Source organism: Acanthochromis polyacanthus, chromosome 16 (genome assembly GCF_021347895.1).
Source record: "Acanthochromis polyacanthus isolate Apoly-LR-REF ecotype Palm Island chromosome 16, KAUST_Apoly_ChrSc, whole genome shotgun sequence".
NCBI classification, from domain to species: Eukaryota; Metazoa; Chordata; class Actinopteri; family Pomacentridae; genus Acanthochromis; species Acanthochromis polyacanthus.
Genome location: NC_067128.1, coordinates 23,365,906 through 23,378,635, shown reverse-complemented (window position 1 = coordinate 23,378,635; position 12,730 = coordinate 23,365,906). Strand labels below are relative to the sequence as shown.

The window sequence follows — 12,730 nt, the reverse complement described above, 5'->3', positions numbered from 1 at the left end:
ACCTCCCAAAGCATCTATGGACATATGCTGTGCAAACAGCAGCTCAAATCCGTAACAGGTGCTACAGTAAACGGCTACAACAAACACCTTATTGTGTTTTCACAGGAAAAACACCAAACTTATCTAATATGAAGATATTTGGCTCTGAATGCTATGCATATAGACAGGATAAGAAGAAGCTCGATCCCAGATGTGATAAGGGAATCTTTGCTGGCTATGACAAATACAGTCCAGCATATAATGTGTATTTCCCTGAAACAGGAAAAGTCTTAAAACACAGGCTAATAAAAATCATCACCAAATACAGCACTGATAGCCAGACTCAGACAGGTTGTGACATGGGGGATGACACTGAATGTTATGGGAATGCACCACAGAGGACTTTAAGTCAAGGCCAGGGACAGCCTAAGGAGAGCAAAGAGTCCAGTGTTGAGGAGAATGTTGAGACAGGTGTGGATCAGACAGAGTACTCAGAAAGAAGGGGGAGAAAGAAGATACCCTGAGAGACACAGAAAAGTACCTGGATATTTAAAAGAGTACCAGTGTAAAGCTGAGTGTAATGATGTAAAAAGGGGAAATATTGATTACTTCTACCGGGTGGCCCATGGTACACCTAAAGCATTTAAGGAAGCAATGGACTCCGAAAGGTCAAAAATGTGGGCTGATGCCATGAAAGAGGAGATGAACTCTTTGACAGAAAATGGAACTTTCACTCTGACCTCACTGCCAAGGGGCAAACAAGCAGTGGGAGGCCGCTGGGTATATACCATAAAAGAAAGCCCAGAAGGATCCGAGACTTGTAAAGCCAGGTATGTTGCAAAGGGATATGGTCAGGTGGAAGGATTAGACTACAAAGAGACATTTTCACCAACTGCCAACATGACTTCTGTTCAAGCTCTCATGCAGGTCGCTGTACAGGAGGATTTTATCCTACACCAAATGGATGTGAAGACTGCATACCTCCATGCTCCAATGGACTGTGAGGTGTATATGGAGCAATCGGAAGGTTTTGAGGTGAAATCAGAAACAGGAGAACATTTGGTGTGCAAACTCAACAAGTCATTATATGGCTTAAAACAATCCGGGCGTAATTGGAACATGTTACTGCATGATCACCTCACAGCGAATGGATTTGTACAAAATGATGCTGATCATTGTGTCTACAGCAGAAAGTCTGAGAGTGAGAAAGTGATCCAGTTAATATGGGTTGATGACTTAATCATTGCAGCGAGTAACAACAAATTACTCAGTGATGTAAAAGAAATGTTGAAGCGAAGGTTTAAGATGAAGGATATGGGTCCACTTAAACACTTCCTTGGTATCAACTTCGAACAGAGAGAGGGAGAGATCAAAATGACTCAAAAGAAACACATCGAGAGGATGCTGGCGAAGTTTGGAATGTCAGAATGTAAACCGAGATCCACACCTTGTGAACACAAGTTAAACTTTGACAGTGAGGGTGAAGTAATTAACCCAACAGAATACAGGGAGATGGTAGGAAGCTTGATATACATTATGACATGTACCAGGCCTGATCTGAGCTGGGTTGTAGGCAAACTTTCACAACACCTAGCAGAACCAAAACAGCAGCATTGGACTGCAGTCAAACATGTGCTGAGGTACTTAAAGGGTACTATAGATCAGGAACTGCACTACAGGAAAAGTGAGAAACACCTGCAGCTTGAAGGGTACAGTGATGCTGATTGGGCAGCAGATAAGGATGACAGGAGGAGCACAACTGGATATTGTTTCAGTTTAAGTGAAAATGGTCCAGTTATATCTTGGAAGAGCAAGAAACAGCCAACAGTGGCACTATCCACCTGCGAGGCTGAGTATGTAGCACTGGCATCCACTACACAGGAGAGTATGTACCTTGTACAACTACTTAAAGGGATGGATAGTGATAATCAGCATGTACCAGTCAGGATATATGAGGACAACCAGGGAGCAATAGCTCTATCTAAAAACCCAGTATGCAGACAGAGGAGCAAACACATTGATATAAAATATCACTTTGTTCGGTCTGCACATGCAGAAGGGAAGATATCTGTTGAGTACTGCTCTACCACAAACATGGTGGCTGATGTCTTTACCAAGCCAGTGACAAAGGCTAAGTTTGAGAAGTTCAGAGGGTATTTATTTGAAGAGTGATGTGAACTGAGAGATGAAAGTTTTTTTGTTTTTGAAACTCAGTCAATACCCCTGAAGTGTTTTCAGTTTTGTATATTTTGTTTACCACCACAGTAAGCTATACACATGTCTTTGAGTGGGAGTGTTAAGTTTATTTGGAAAATACAGAAAGCAAAGCCATGTTCGCTAGCGTACGCAGTGACGTCATCACCTGTGCCTATGTGCACTGACACGCTGTTCTGAGCATGTGCTTCAATAAAAAAAAAAATAGTCTGCGTGAGTTCCCAGACGAAAGAGACATGGAGGTCCTTCTTTTCTCTCACAGAAGTAATTAACTATTCTTTGGCAACCGTGGTGCAAGAGACTGATGCAGAGATGTCTAACGCAACACAATATCAATATTTAAATTTGTTTACAACGCTGTGTGCGCAGATGGCTGCGTCTACATGTAGTTTTTGTTAAAAGGAGCTCTGTCACCGGGTAAGCACAGCACTGAAATGGCTCCAAGTTAGGCCGAATTGAAGTTGAGACCCTATTTGGATTTACAGTACCAACATGAGAACGTGTGCCTTTTGTAGGTTTCCAAAAATACAAAATTCACTTGTTTTTCAATTAAGTATGAGCTAGATAACGAAACCACCAAGTTCCCATGCACTCTCACCCGCTGGTGGAAGTCCGCTGAATGGGCGCCTCCCCCGCGGCCACGACCCCGGTGGTGTTCTCTTTTCCCCCGGCCGCGATACTGACCTCCTCGGCTTCGGCCTCGGTGTTCACCGCTTAAACGTTCGCTGTCGTTTCCAGTTCGACCATGTCTTTTCCAATCGCCTCCCCTACCTCTACTCAACCTACCCTCCATTACTGTAAACTGTAGACGGACAACTTAGTATGTGACACCTCATAGTTGAGGGGAATGAGTGTTACATCGAAAGGTGTCTTATGTGTTTGACTTGGTGTGTAGTTCCGGTTTCATATGAACCAACAGCTTGAGAAAATTCCTTTACACAGAATGTAAAGGCTTTTCAATTTCGAGTGTAAACGGCATTGTTTTAAATTGTTTTATTAGTGTAAATCAGGAAGTAAAACATATTACGAATTCAATTAACATATTGAAATAGTGTTTTTTATTTATTCAAGAAGATTAAAATTTGTAATTACAGTATTAATAAAAGTGCAGCGCAGATTTACCGAAAAATCAATAAAACAGAAAACTTTTTTGTTTTTAAATCACAGATCTTACTTGAAATTAGATGTCTATTAAAATTTAAATTACACTTCAGGATAGTCATAAGATTGTTTTATTAATTATAAATTATAAATTAATTAATTTGGAAAATAGCTGATGACTGAAAATAATTCTGTAGACTTATCATTTCTACAGTGGCTTTATGATACTATGTAATAAGATGTTTCTTGGTGACAATATTTTTTCCAGTTTCTGATTCTTTTGTTCAGACATTAGGTGAATAGATAGATGTTAAACACCTTAATTTTATGTTTTTGAGCTAATATTTTTTCCCTTTAATCCATCCCGGGTGCTGAATACACATACACATTTTCATGTAACTAACAAAACTGATAATCAAATATGAACTTGAATGTTGTTTCTTTGTTTTGTTTTTGAATTATTAAAATAAGACAGCTCTTCTTTTTCTATCTTTCTTATCAGTCTGAGTAAATATGACGTGGGTAAATTATTTTTTAAGTATTTTTTTTAAATTATATCTCATTGCTGTTTTCTTTTCATTTCAGGGTAACTGCTGGGTCACCAACAAGCATTTCTTACCTGTAGCACAGACAGATACCGCAACACCATGGATCTCCAAAACAGCACTTTGGGCAACTCTTCAAATGCCCAGGTTGCTCCTCACAGCCTCTGGGAGGTTATAGCCATTGCTACAGTGTCGGCCATTGTCAGCCTAATAACTATAGTTGGTAATGTCCTGGTGATGCTCTCCTTCAAAGTAAACAGCCAACTAAAGACAGTGAACAACTACTACCTACTGAGTTTGGCATTTGCTGACCTCATCATAGGAGTGCTGTCCATGAATTTATACACTACATATATACTGATGGGTTATTGGTCCTTGGGGAACCTTGCATGTGATCTCTGGCTAGCAGTGGATTATGTGGCCAGCAATGCGTCAGTTATGAACTTACTTGTTATCAGCTTTGACAGATACTTCTCCATTACAAGGCCGCTGACTTACAGGGCAAAGAGGACTCCAAAGAGAGCTGCCATCATGATTGGCCTGGCATGGCTGGTGTCTTTTGTCCTCTGGGCGCCGCCCATTCTGTGCTGGCAGTACTTTGTAGGAGAGAGAACAGTGCCTATGTACCAGTGCCAGATCCAGTTTTTGAAAAACCCTGTGATCACATTTGGGACAGCCATTGCTGCTTTCTATATCCCTGTCTCTGTTATGACCATCCTTTACTGCAGGATCTACAAAGAGACACAAAAACGGACAAAAGATCTAGCAGAGCTGCAAGGGCTCACAAAAGAAAATGTTCCAGAGGGAACTAAACCACAGAAAACAATCATTCATTCTTGTTTTCATTTCACCAGAGAGAGAAGAGACCAGAGTCAAGCTTCCTGGTCCTCATCTAATCAAAGCAATGCCACTAAAACTACCACTAGATCAGATGAGGCGTGGGCAAAAGCAGACCAGATCACTTCTTTTAACAGCTACACGTCATCAGAGGAGGAGGAGCATCATGTATCAATAGAAACCCCTCAAGGATCTTTCAAAGAGCAAGGCAGTGGACAGAGTAACAAGAATGGGCAGGCAACAGATTATACCGAAGATCCATACTTTTCCACTCCTCAAAAGAAAAACAATAAAAAGTGCATCTCTTATAAGTTTAAGCCTGGCTCAAAAGGTAAAAATGGTAATCCCACAAGTGCTTCACCATACCCACCTGAAGCAGAGCAGCCTGCCAAAAACGCCTCTCCCTCCGCCTCCTCGACTACTTCCAAACCCATGGACCCCGCCCTGAAGAACCATATCACCAAGAGAAAGAGGATGGTGCTGGTGAAGGAGAAGAAGGCAGCACAGACTCTCAGTGCCATCCTCCTGGCCTTCATCCTCACATGGACACCATACAACATCATGGTGCTCATCTCCACTTTCTGTCCTGAGTGCATCCCCGTGTCTCTCTGGCACTTGGGCTACTGGCTGTGCTACGTCAACAGCACCATCAACCCCATGTGCTACGCTCTCTGCAACAAGACCTTCCAGAAAACCTTCCGCATGCTTCTGCTGTGCCAGTGGAGAAGGAGGAGGAGAGGCGACGACAAGCTGTATTGGGGTGGACAAAACCCCAATGTCAACAATAAAATGACTTGATTTAGCACTGCAATATTATATAGCAGATGATTTGCCCACATTCTAGATTTTTTTGATGTGTACTGCAGTCAGTGATCATCTTCAGCATGAAGTGTTGCATGTGATTTTTGTGTTGAAATACATTTTGATGGAAATAAGCCTGATGCAGCACTTTAACAGCTGTTCCATATTATTCCAGGAGGGCAACCTCATGCAATTAAATGTTTAAAATGGGTTCAGACTGTTTAAAATCTATTCTAAAGAGGGTACCACTGATTTTACACACTGAAGTCTGTTCGCAGGTAAAAGCTACATGGCTGCTGAGGGAACTGAGTCTAACAGATTGCTCGAAGGATTCCACTTAAGTAAATGTTGGTTCAGGGAAAAATGTCCATGTAAAGTTCAAAAAGAAGTGAGCTTACCAGATCCCTGCCTCATCTCTGCTTAAGGCTAAAATCTCAAGGCTTTTAGCTTGTACTTGCAGGACATGCCCAAATCTCTAACAAAACTGCAGACATGTTGTGTTGCTGGTAATGTAGCCATCAGTTTTTGAAAACACAGAGAAATGTGCAAAAAAAATTTCTGGTTCTGTTGCATCAGTTTTGTTTTTAATAGTTTATCATAAGAGTGCAATGCGAAATTTGTGGAGAACTCTCTTTAAACAATACTGTGCCCAAATGAGCATTGACAGAAATATTGGTGTAATTGTTCCTCCTCTCCATACTGGCCATGCAACAATCTATTTCAACCTTGACTCAGATGTGAAAGATGGAAGACAAAATGTACAGTCCTCCTGTGCAAAACTTCATAGTCAATGTAAGCCAGAGTCTTTTGTTTAAATACTTACACAAGCAAAAATAGGCAAACCATGACAACAACAGTCTAGCAATGCACAAAGTAAGAATATACTGTATCTAAAGACTCAACACACAAAATAGAAAATGTAATATCACAAACATAGGGGGTGACTTGCACAGCCAAATGTCCAGATTCTTCGTCCTACATTGCCCCTTTGCATTGCTTTCTCAGTAACTATGTCTGTTTTTATGTGTGTCCATAATCCACTTTGTCAAGTAGGATTTTGTTGGAGGAAATAAGCTGCTTGCTTCATGCTGATTATATTATTTTAGTACCAATTAAAGAAAGTTTTTATCTTAAATATTCATTTATTAACAACATTTACATTATATATTTTACTCTGTCATTTCACTCCATTGTTTAGTCTTGTCTTGTGCACTGTTCTGAATTTGTACTTGTTCCTGTTGACTGTCTTGTTTTTGCACTGCATAAATGTTAATTGCAGCAATCCTGGCCTCCGAGAAACCAGACTTTACAGTGGGTACGGAAAGTATTCAGACCCCTTGAAATTTTTCACTCTCTGTGTCATTGCAGCCATTTGACAAAATCAAAAAAAATAATTTTATTTCTCATTAATGTACACTCAGCACCCCATCTTGACAGAAAAAAACAGAAATGTAGAATTTTTGCAAATTTATTAAAAAAGAAAAACTGAAATATCACATGGTCATAAGTATTCAGACCCTTTGCAGCGACATTCATATTTCACTCACATGCTGTCCATTTCTTCTGATCCTCCTCGAGATGGTTCTGCTTCTTTATTGGAGTCCAGCGGCGTTTACTTAAATTGATTGGACTTGATTAGGAAAGGCACACACCTGTCTATATAAGACCTTACAGCTCACAGTGCATGTCAGAGCAAATGAGAATCATGAGGTCGAAGGAACTGCCCAAGGAGCTCAGAGACAGAATTGTGGCAAGGCACAGATCTGGCCAAGGTTACAAAAGAATTTCTGCAGCACCCAAGGTTCCTAGGAGCACAGTGGCCTCCATAATCCTCAAATAGAAGAAGTTTTGGGACGACCACAACTCTTCCTAGACCTGGCCGTCCAGCTAAACTGAGCAATCGTGGGAGAAGAGCCTTGGTGAGAGAGGTAAAGAAGAACCCAAAGATCACTGTGGCTGAGCTCCAGAGATGCAGTCGGGAGATAGGAGAAAGTTCCACAAAGTCAACTATCACTGCAGCTCTCCACCAGTTGGGGCTTTATGGCAGAGTGGCCCGACGGAAGCCTCTCTTCAGTGCAAGACGCATGAAAGCCCACATAGAGTTTGCCAAAAAAACACACGAAGGACTCCCAGACTATGAGAAATAAGATTCTCTGGTCTGATGAGACCAAGATTGAACTTTATGGTGTTAATTCTAAGCCGTATGTGTGGAGAAAACCAGGCACTGCTCATCACCTGCCCAATACGATCCCTACAGTGAAACATGATGGTGGGAGCATCATGTTGTGTGGGTGTTTTTCAGCTGCAGGGACAGGACGACTGGTTGCAATTGAAGGAAGGATGAATGCGGCCAAGTACAGAGATATCCTGGAGGAAAACCTCTTCCACAGTGCTCGGGACCTCAGACTGGGCCAGAGATTCACCTTTCAACAGGACAATGACCCTAAGCACACAGCTAAAATAACAAAGGAGTGGCTTTAGAACAACTTTGTGACCGTTCTTGACTAGCCCAGCCAGAGCCCTGACCTAGAACCAATTGAGCATCTCTGGAGAGACCTCAAAATGGCTGTCCACCACCATTCACCATCCAACCTGACAGAACTGGAGAGGATCTGCAAGGAAGAATGGCAGAAGATCCCCAAATCCAGGTGTGAAAAACTTGTTGCCTCATTCCCAAGAAGACTCATGGCTGTACTAGCTGAAAAGGGTGCTTCTACTCAATACTGAGCACAGGGTCTGAATACTTATGACCATGTGCTATTTCAGTTTTTCTTTTTTAATAAATTTGCAAAAATTTCTACATTTCTGGGTTGTTGTTTTTTTTGTCAAGATGGGGTGCTGAGTGTACAATAATGAGAAATAAAATGAACTTTTTTGATTTTCGCAAATGGCTGCAATGACACAGAGAGTGAAAATTTCAAGGGGTCTGAATACTTTCCGTACCCACTGTATACTTGTTTCACACTTGTATTTGAATGGGCGGACAGAAAAGTTCTTGATTCTTTGTGGTTTACGGTACAAAACTAAAGTAGATTTTTGTGTCTTTTTTGGTCAATGTCAGGGTGAAAACAAAAAAAACTAACAAAATTTAAAGATAAAATAAATTAAAAACAGAATGAATAATTTTACTTAATACATTGTATTTTTGGAGCCATTTAACTATATTGTAACAGCCCCTTTTCTCCATTTCCAACCCATTAAGTTCACTTTTTTGCTATACAGTCTCAAGCTATCAATATGACTAGAAGGAAATCTGAAAATTTGACACTGATGCCTAGTAGTCAAATTCCAACCCTGTGTTCAAAATTCTAAAGTAGTTTGCACACAATTTAAAGAGTTTATATTTATAACATAGTGATGTAAGTGTAAGCAGGTATGCGTTTGTTGTTGCACAATATCTTTCCTCACCAAGCCTAGTTGCCTTTGGAGAGATATTGAAACAGTATTATATAATACAGTATACAGCAGGAGCACACTTCATTAATTAAATGTCAAATGATTTTAAACTGTATCAGCTTACATTAATTAGATTACCTCTCAACTTAAATCGAACAGTAGAATAACTGCTGTTTAAGATTTACCATAATAAAAATACAGGCCCACAGTAACAACTTAATGCAACAAAAATCAGTCATTACTGGGATTCAGATATTATATATTTTTTAATATTTTGTATATTTACCTTGATTTTGGATGACAGACTCAATTCTCTTCTGCATGAGTGATAACAATACCACAAAGTTGTAGAGAGATGTTCTGTCTACAGACAGTGGGGATGTATTGCTCAACCTGACTCTTTAAAACACCCCAGAGATTCAAATTAGTCAACATACTTGTCCATGTCATAATTTTCATTTTTGGCAGTATGTTTTTTTAATCATTAAAATGCTTGAATATTTCTCTTCTGCTAAATGTCTGCAAATTGAAACTCATCTTGTCAGCCAGTATTTTGGTATAGTCATAGACATTCACGGTGTATTCTATAAATGTCCTCTCCCAAAAAATGTTTGCATTCATGCAGCCCCATATCATCATACTCCTACCTCTGTGCTTCCCTGTCAGGACCATGCATTCATTGAGTAGTCCTGAACAAGGTCACACCAAACTGGATCTCATCTGAGCCAAATAAATTTATCTTGGTCTAATCTTTGCAAAAAACGTGCTCCAACATTTATCATGCTTCTCTTAGTGTTTTCAAGTTTTGTCGTCCAGTTTTGAATTATACAGCAAGACAAGGCGTTTTTCTTGGATGCTGTCTAAAGGGGCTGATATTATGTCATGTCGTTTACACTGTCACTGACAGGTCCGATTTACATTGATAATCAGTGAAAAGCACCTGCACGTCTGTTTTCTACAGCTAGATTGTGCAGGGAGTGCATTGCCTGTGGCATTAATTTAGGAGGATGGGCACTGCAACCTTGATTCTAGACTTCTTGATTATGGCTGCAACTGAGTTTCCAAAATAATTTTTTTGTTGGTCACTGATCTTCCTGTATCATTCCATTAATTGGTGTTCAAATCCGTAGTTACAGATTAGTTGTTAGCTAGCACATCAATAACCCATTTTCAGCTTGCAATGTTTATATACTGGTTATATACACTGATCAGGCATAACATTATGACTACCTAATATTATGTTGGTTCCCATTGTGCTGCTATAACTCCTCTGACCCAGCGGGGCATAGACACAGGACCTCTGGGGATGTCCTGTGGCACCAGGATGGTGGCAGTGAATTCTACGTTTGGGGTCATTCAGAAATGTCCTTATTTTTGAAAGAAAATTAGCTTTTTTTTCAATGAAGATAGCATTAAATGAATCAGAAATACAATCTAGACATTCTTAATGTCGTAAATGACTATTCTAACGAAAACGGGTGATTTTTAATGGAATATCTACATAGGGGTATAGAGACCCATGTCCAGGAACCATCACTCCTGTGTTCTAATTGTACATGTTGAAAGGCTAATTGATGATTAAAAAAACCCTTGTGTAATTACGTTAGCACATGAATAAAAATGTGAGTTTTCATGGGAAACATAAAATTGACCAGGGGACTTTTGAACTGTAGTGTAGATCAGGCAAATCCTGGCACATCCCACAGATGCTCAATAAGAGTGTGGAACCTGGGTGAACATCTTAGCTCTGTCATGTTCCGCAGGCCACTCCTGAGGGGAGAGGTTGGAGGTTGCTTGACCTGCAATGTTTAGGTGGGTGGTACATGTCAAACATCCACATGAATGTCAGGACTCAAGGTTTGCCAGCAAAATGTTGCATTATTGCAAGATGATTGATGTTATTCACTGCACTTATAGGGCTACACAGTGGTGTAATGGTTAGCACTTTCACCTTGCAGCAAGAAGATCCCAGTTCAAATCCCAGGGTGGGCCTGGGATCTTTCTGCATGGAGTTTGCATGTTCTCCCTGTGCATGCGTGGGTTTTCTCCGGGCACGCCGGCTTCCTCCCACAGTCCAAAAATAAGCTGAGGTTAATTGAGTATTCTAAATTGCCCATAGTTGTGAATGCAAATGTGATTGTTTGTCTGTATTTGTGGCCCTGCGACAGACTGGCGACCTGTCCGGGGTGTCCCCTGCTGGGCTCCAGCACCCCCTGTGACCCTAGTGAGGATAAAGCGATGTATAGAGAATGGATGGATGGACTTCACTTATAAGTGGTCATAATATTGTGATCGCTGCATTTTAGTAAGGGCTTCTGAAGTCAAGCACTTAGATACGCTAATCTTGCCACAGTCATTACAGTACATTTTTAATATAGTCTGTTTTCTTTTGTTGTTGTTGTTTTTTTTTTTTAGGTTTAAATGGCATTAGATAAGCTCTGGTAAAATGTAAAGATGAATTATCTTTCACACATCAGCAACTGTGTTTTCAATTTTCACTCACTGTGATGTGGTGGAAAAGAATGCATCATGTGCTAAAAAGACTAACATATTCACTTCATCTAGCTGAATTTTAAAACTCAGGAATGTATATTTTGTCATTCTTGTATTCGTCAGAGCAAGGGCTTTCATAGAGTGATATTGTATTGCCATGGAAACAGTAAGTTAGATGACGAATACACCTTAAGCCCCATTTCTAAAGCTTGTATGCATGAATGTGCAGCAACAATCACTGGCTTACTTACCAGGCAGGTTAGAGCATCATAGGGAGCAAGTTTTCATATTTTTAAATAGACTTAAAGTTGTTAATTTACAATGGGCATCACAGACAAATCTTGGATGTATGACTCTTTCTGAATCCAAATTAAAAGGGACAAATTTAATAACTTGCTCATCTTGTAGCATCAACCTGTCTTCGCCTGATCAGAGGAGTAGTAACAACTAACTTTTAACCAACATACTGTATGAGCATGTCAGTAGAAACTCTGCATTAGCTGCATATAATCCTCCTTTATTCTATTGTTTACTCGTATATACATACATATTATAGGCTTACATGATTTAAACACAATGTATTGTATGAAGAATATATTTCACTCATGTTGAATTTTACACCTCACATTTGGTAACTGTAACTTCCTTAATGTATATCACTATTTAGTGAATGTTTTGTCTTCTGTTTTCTATCTTGGTTCGTGCAGTTGATATTTGATCTTGTGTTTAAGGGCTAATCCGTACATTTATGCGTATATACAGCTAAATTAGTTGAACAGTGGTAATATGTGAGATTATTTATGGTTCACATCTCTTCTCCCACTAATATTGTAATTACTGTAAAAAAAAAGACTTTGTACATGTGTACTTGAAGCCTGACTACCCTCATGTCTCACTGATGGATGAGTGACATTCTTGTAAATTATTGCTCTTTATGTGTTTTATGGTGTAATGTCAAATGTATCTTCCTAAACTCTGGGCCTTTTGTTCTGCTCATTGTGGCGAAAGTGCTTTATGAATGAATCTGTGCTCATCATCCATCTGTGCAGTTCTGTTAAGGTGAGTGTGTGTGCTAATATGGACAGTGAAATTCAAATTCAGACCGAATTCTAATCACCATCAGCTTGGTGAATCTGATTCAATTTGTTTTGAAAATTCTTTTTTGAGAAGTGAGGAAAGTCACTGAACTTAAGTAGCTGACTTCTCAAATGTTCCATGAATAACGTGCTAATAACGACTGTTGCTAAGTGCAGAAAGACTTCAAAGAGGTCACTGGAGATTTCACTGGCCCCGAGACTACATGGCAGCACGTGCTGTTGTCCAATAAAATAGTCTCTTTGCTCTGATGGAACAAGTGAAAACAA

At 39.9% G+C, this 12,730-nt stretch overlaps 2 protein-coding genes and 1 long non-coding RNA gene across 3 annotated transcripts in view; 2 read left to right on the top strand and 1 right to left on the bottom strand.

Annotated features, from left to right (window-relative positions):
- The window catches only part of aven (apoptosis, caspase activation inhibitor), a 96,774-nt gene extending 93,735 nt beyond the window's left edge, over positions 1-3,039 (bottom strand). Inside the window, exon 1 of the mRNA XM_051960929.1 lies at positions 2,792-3,039. Within this exon, the coding sequence (XP_051816889.1) occupies positions 2,792-2,986 (195 nt within the window). The 5' untranslated portion in view covers positions 2,987-3,039. The remainder of the gene's footprint in view (positions 1-2,791) is intronic.
- LOC127537756 (uncharacterized) overlaps positions 1-12,344 on the top strand; it is a 71,392-nt gene extending 59,048 nt beyond the window's left edge. Inside the window, exon 2 of the long non-coding RNA XR_007947578.1 lies at positions 7,279-12,344. This is a non-coding gene — a long non-coding RNA (uncharacterized LOC127537756). The remainder of the gene's footprint in view (positions 1-7,278) is intronic.
- LOC110970091 (muscarinic acetylcholine receptor M5-like) overlaps positions 1-12,344 on the top strand; it is a 44,499-nt gene extending 32,155 nt beyond the window's left edge. The window contains exon 2 of the mRNA XM_051960920.1: positions 3,880-12,344. Within this exon, the coding sequence (XP_051816880.1) occupies positions 3,942-5,474 (1,533 nt within the window). The 5' untranslated portion in view covers positions 3,880-3,941 and the 3' untranslated portion in view covers positions 5,475-12,344. The remainder of the gene's footprint in view (positions 1-3,879) is intronic.
- Positions 12,345-12,730: the final 386 nt, after the last annotated feature.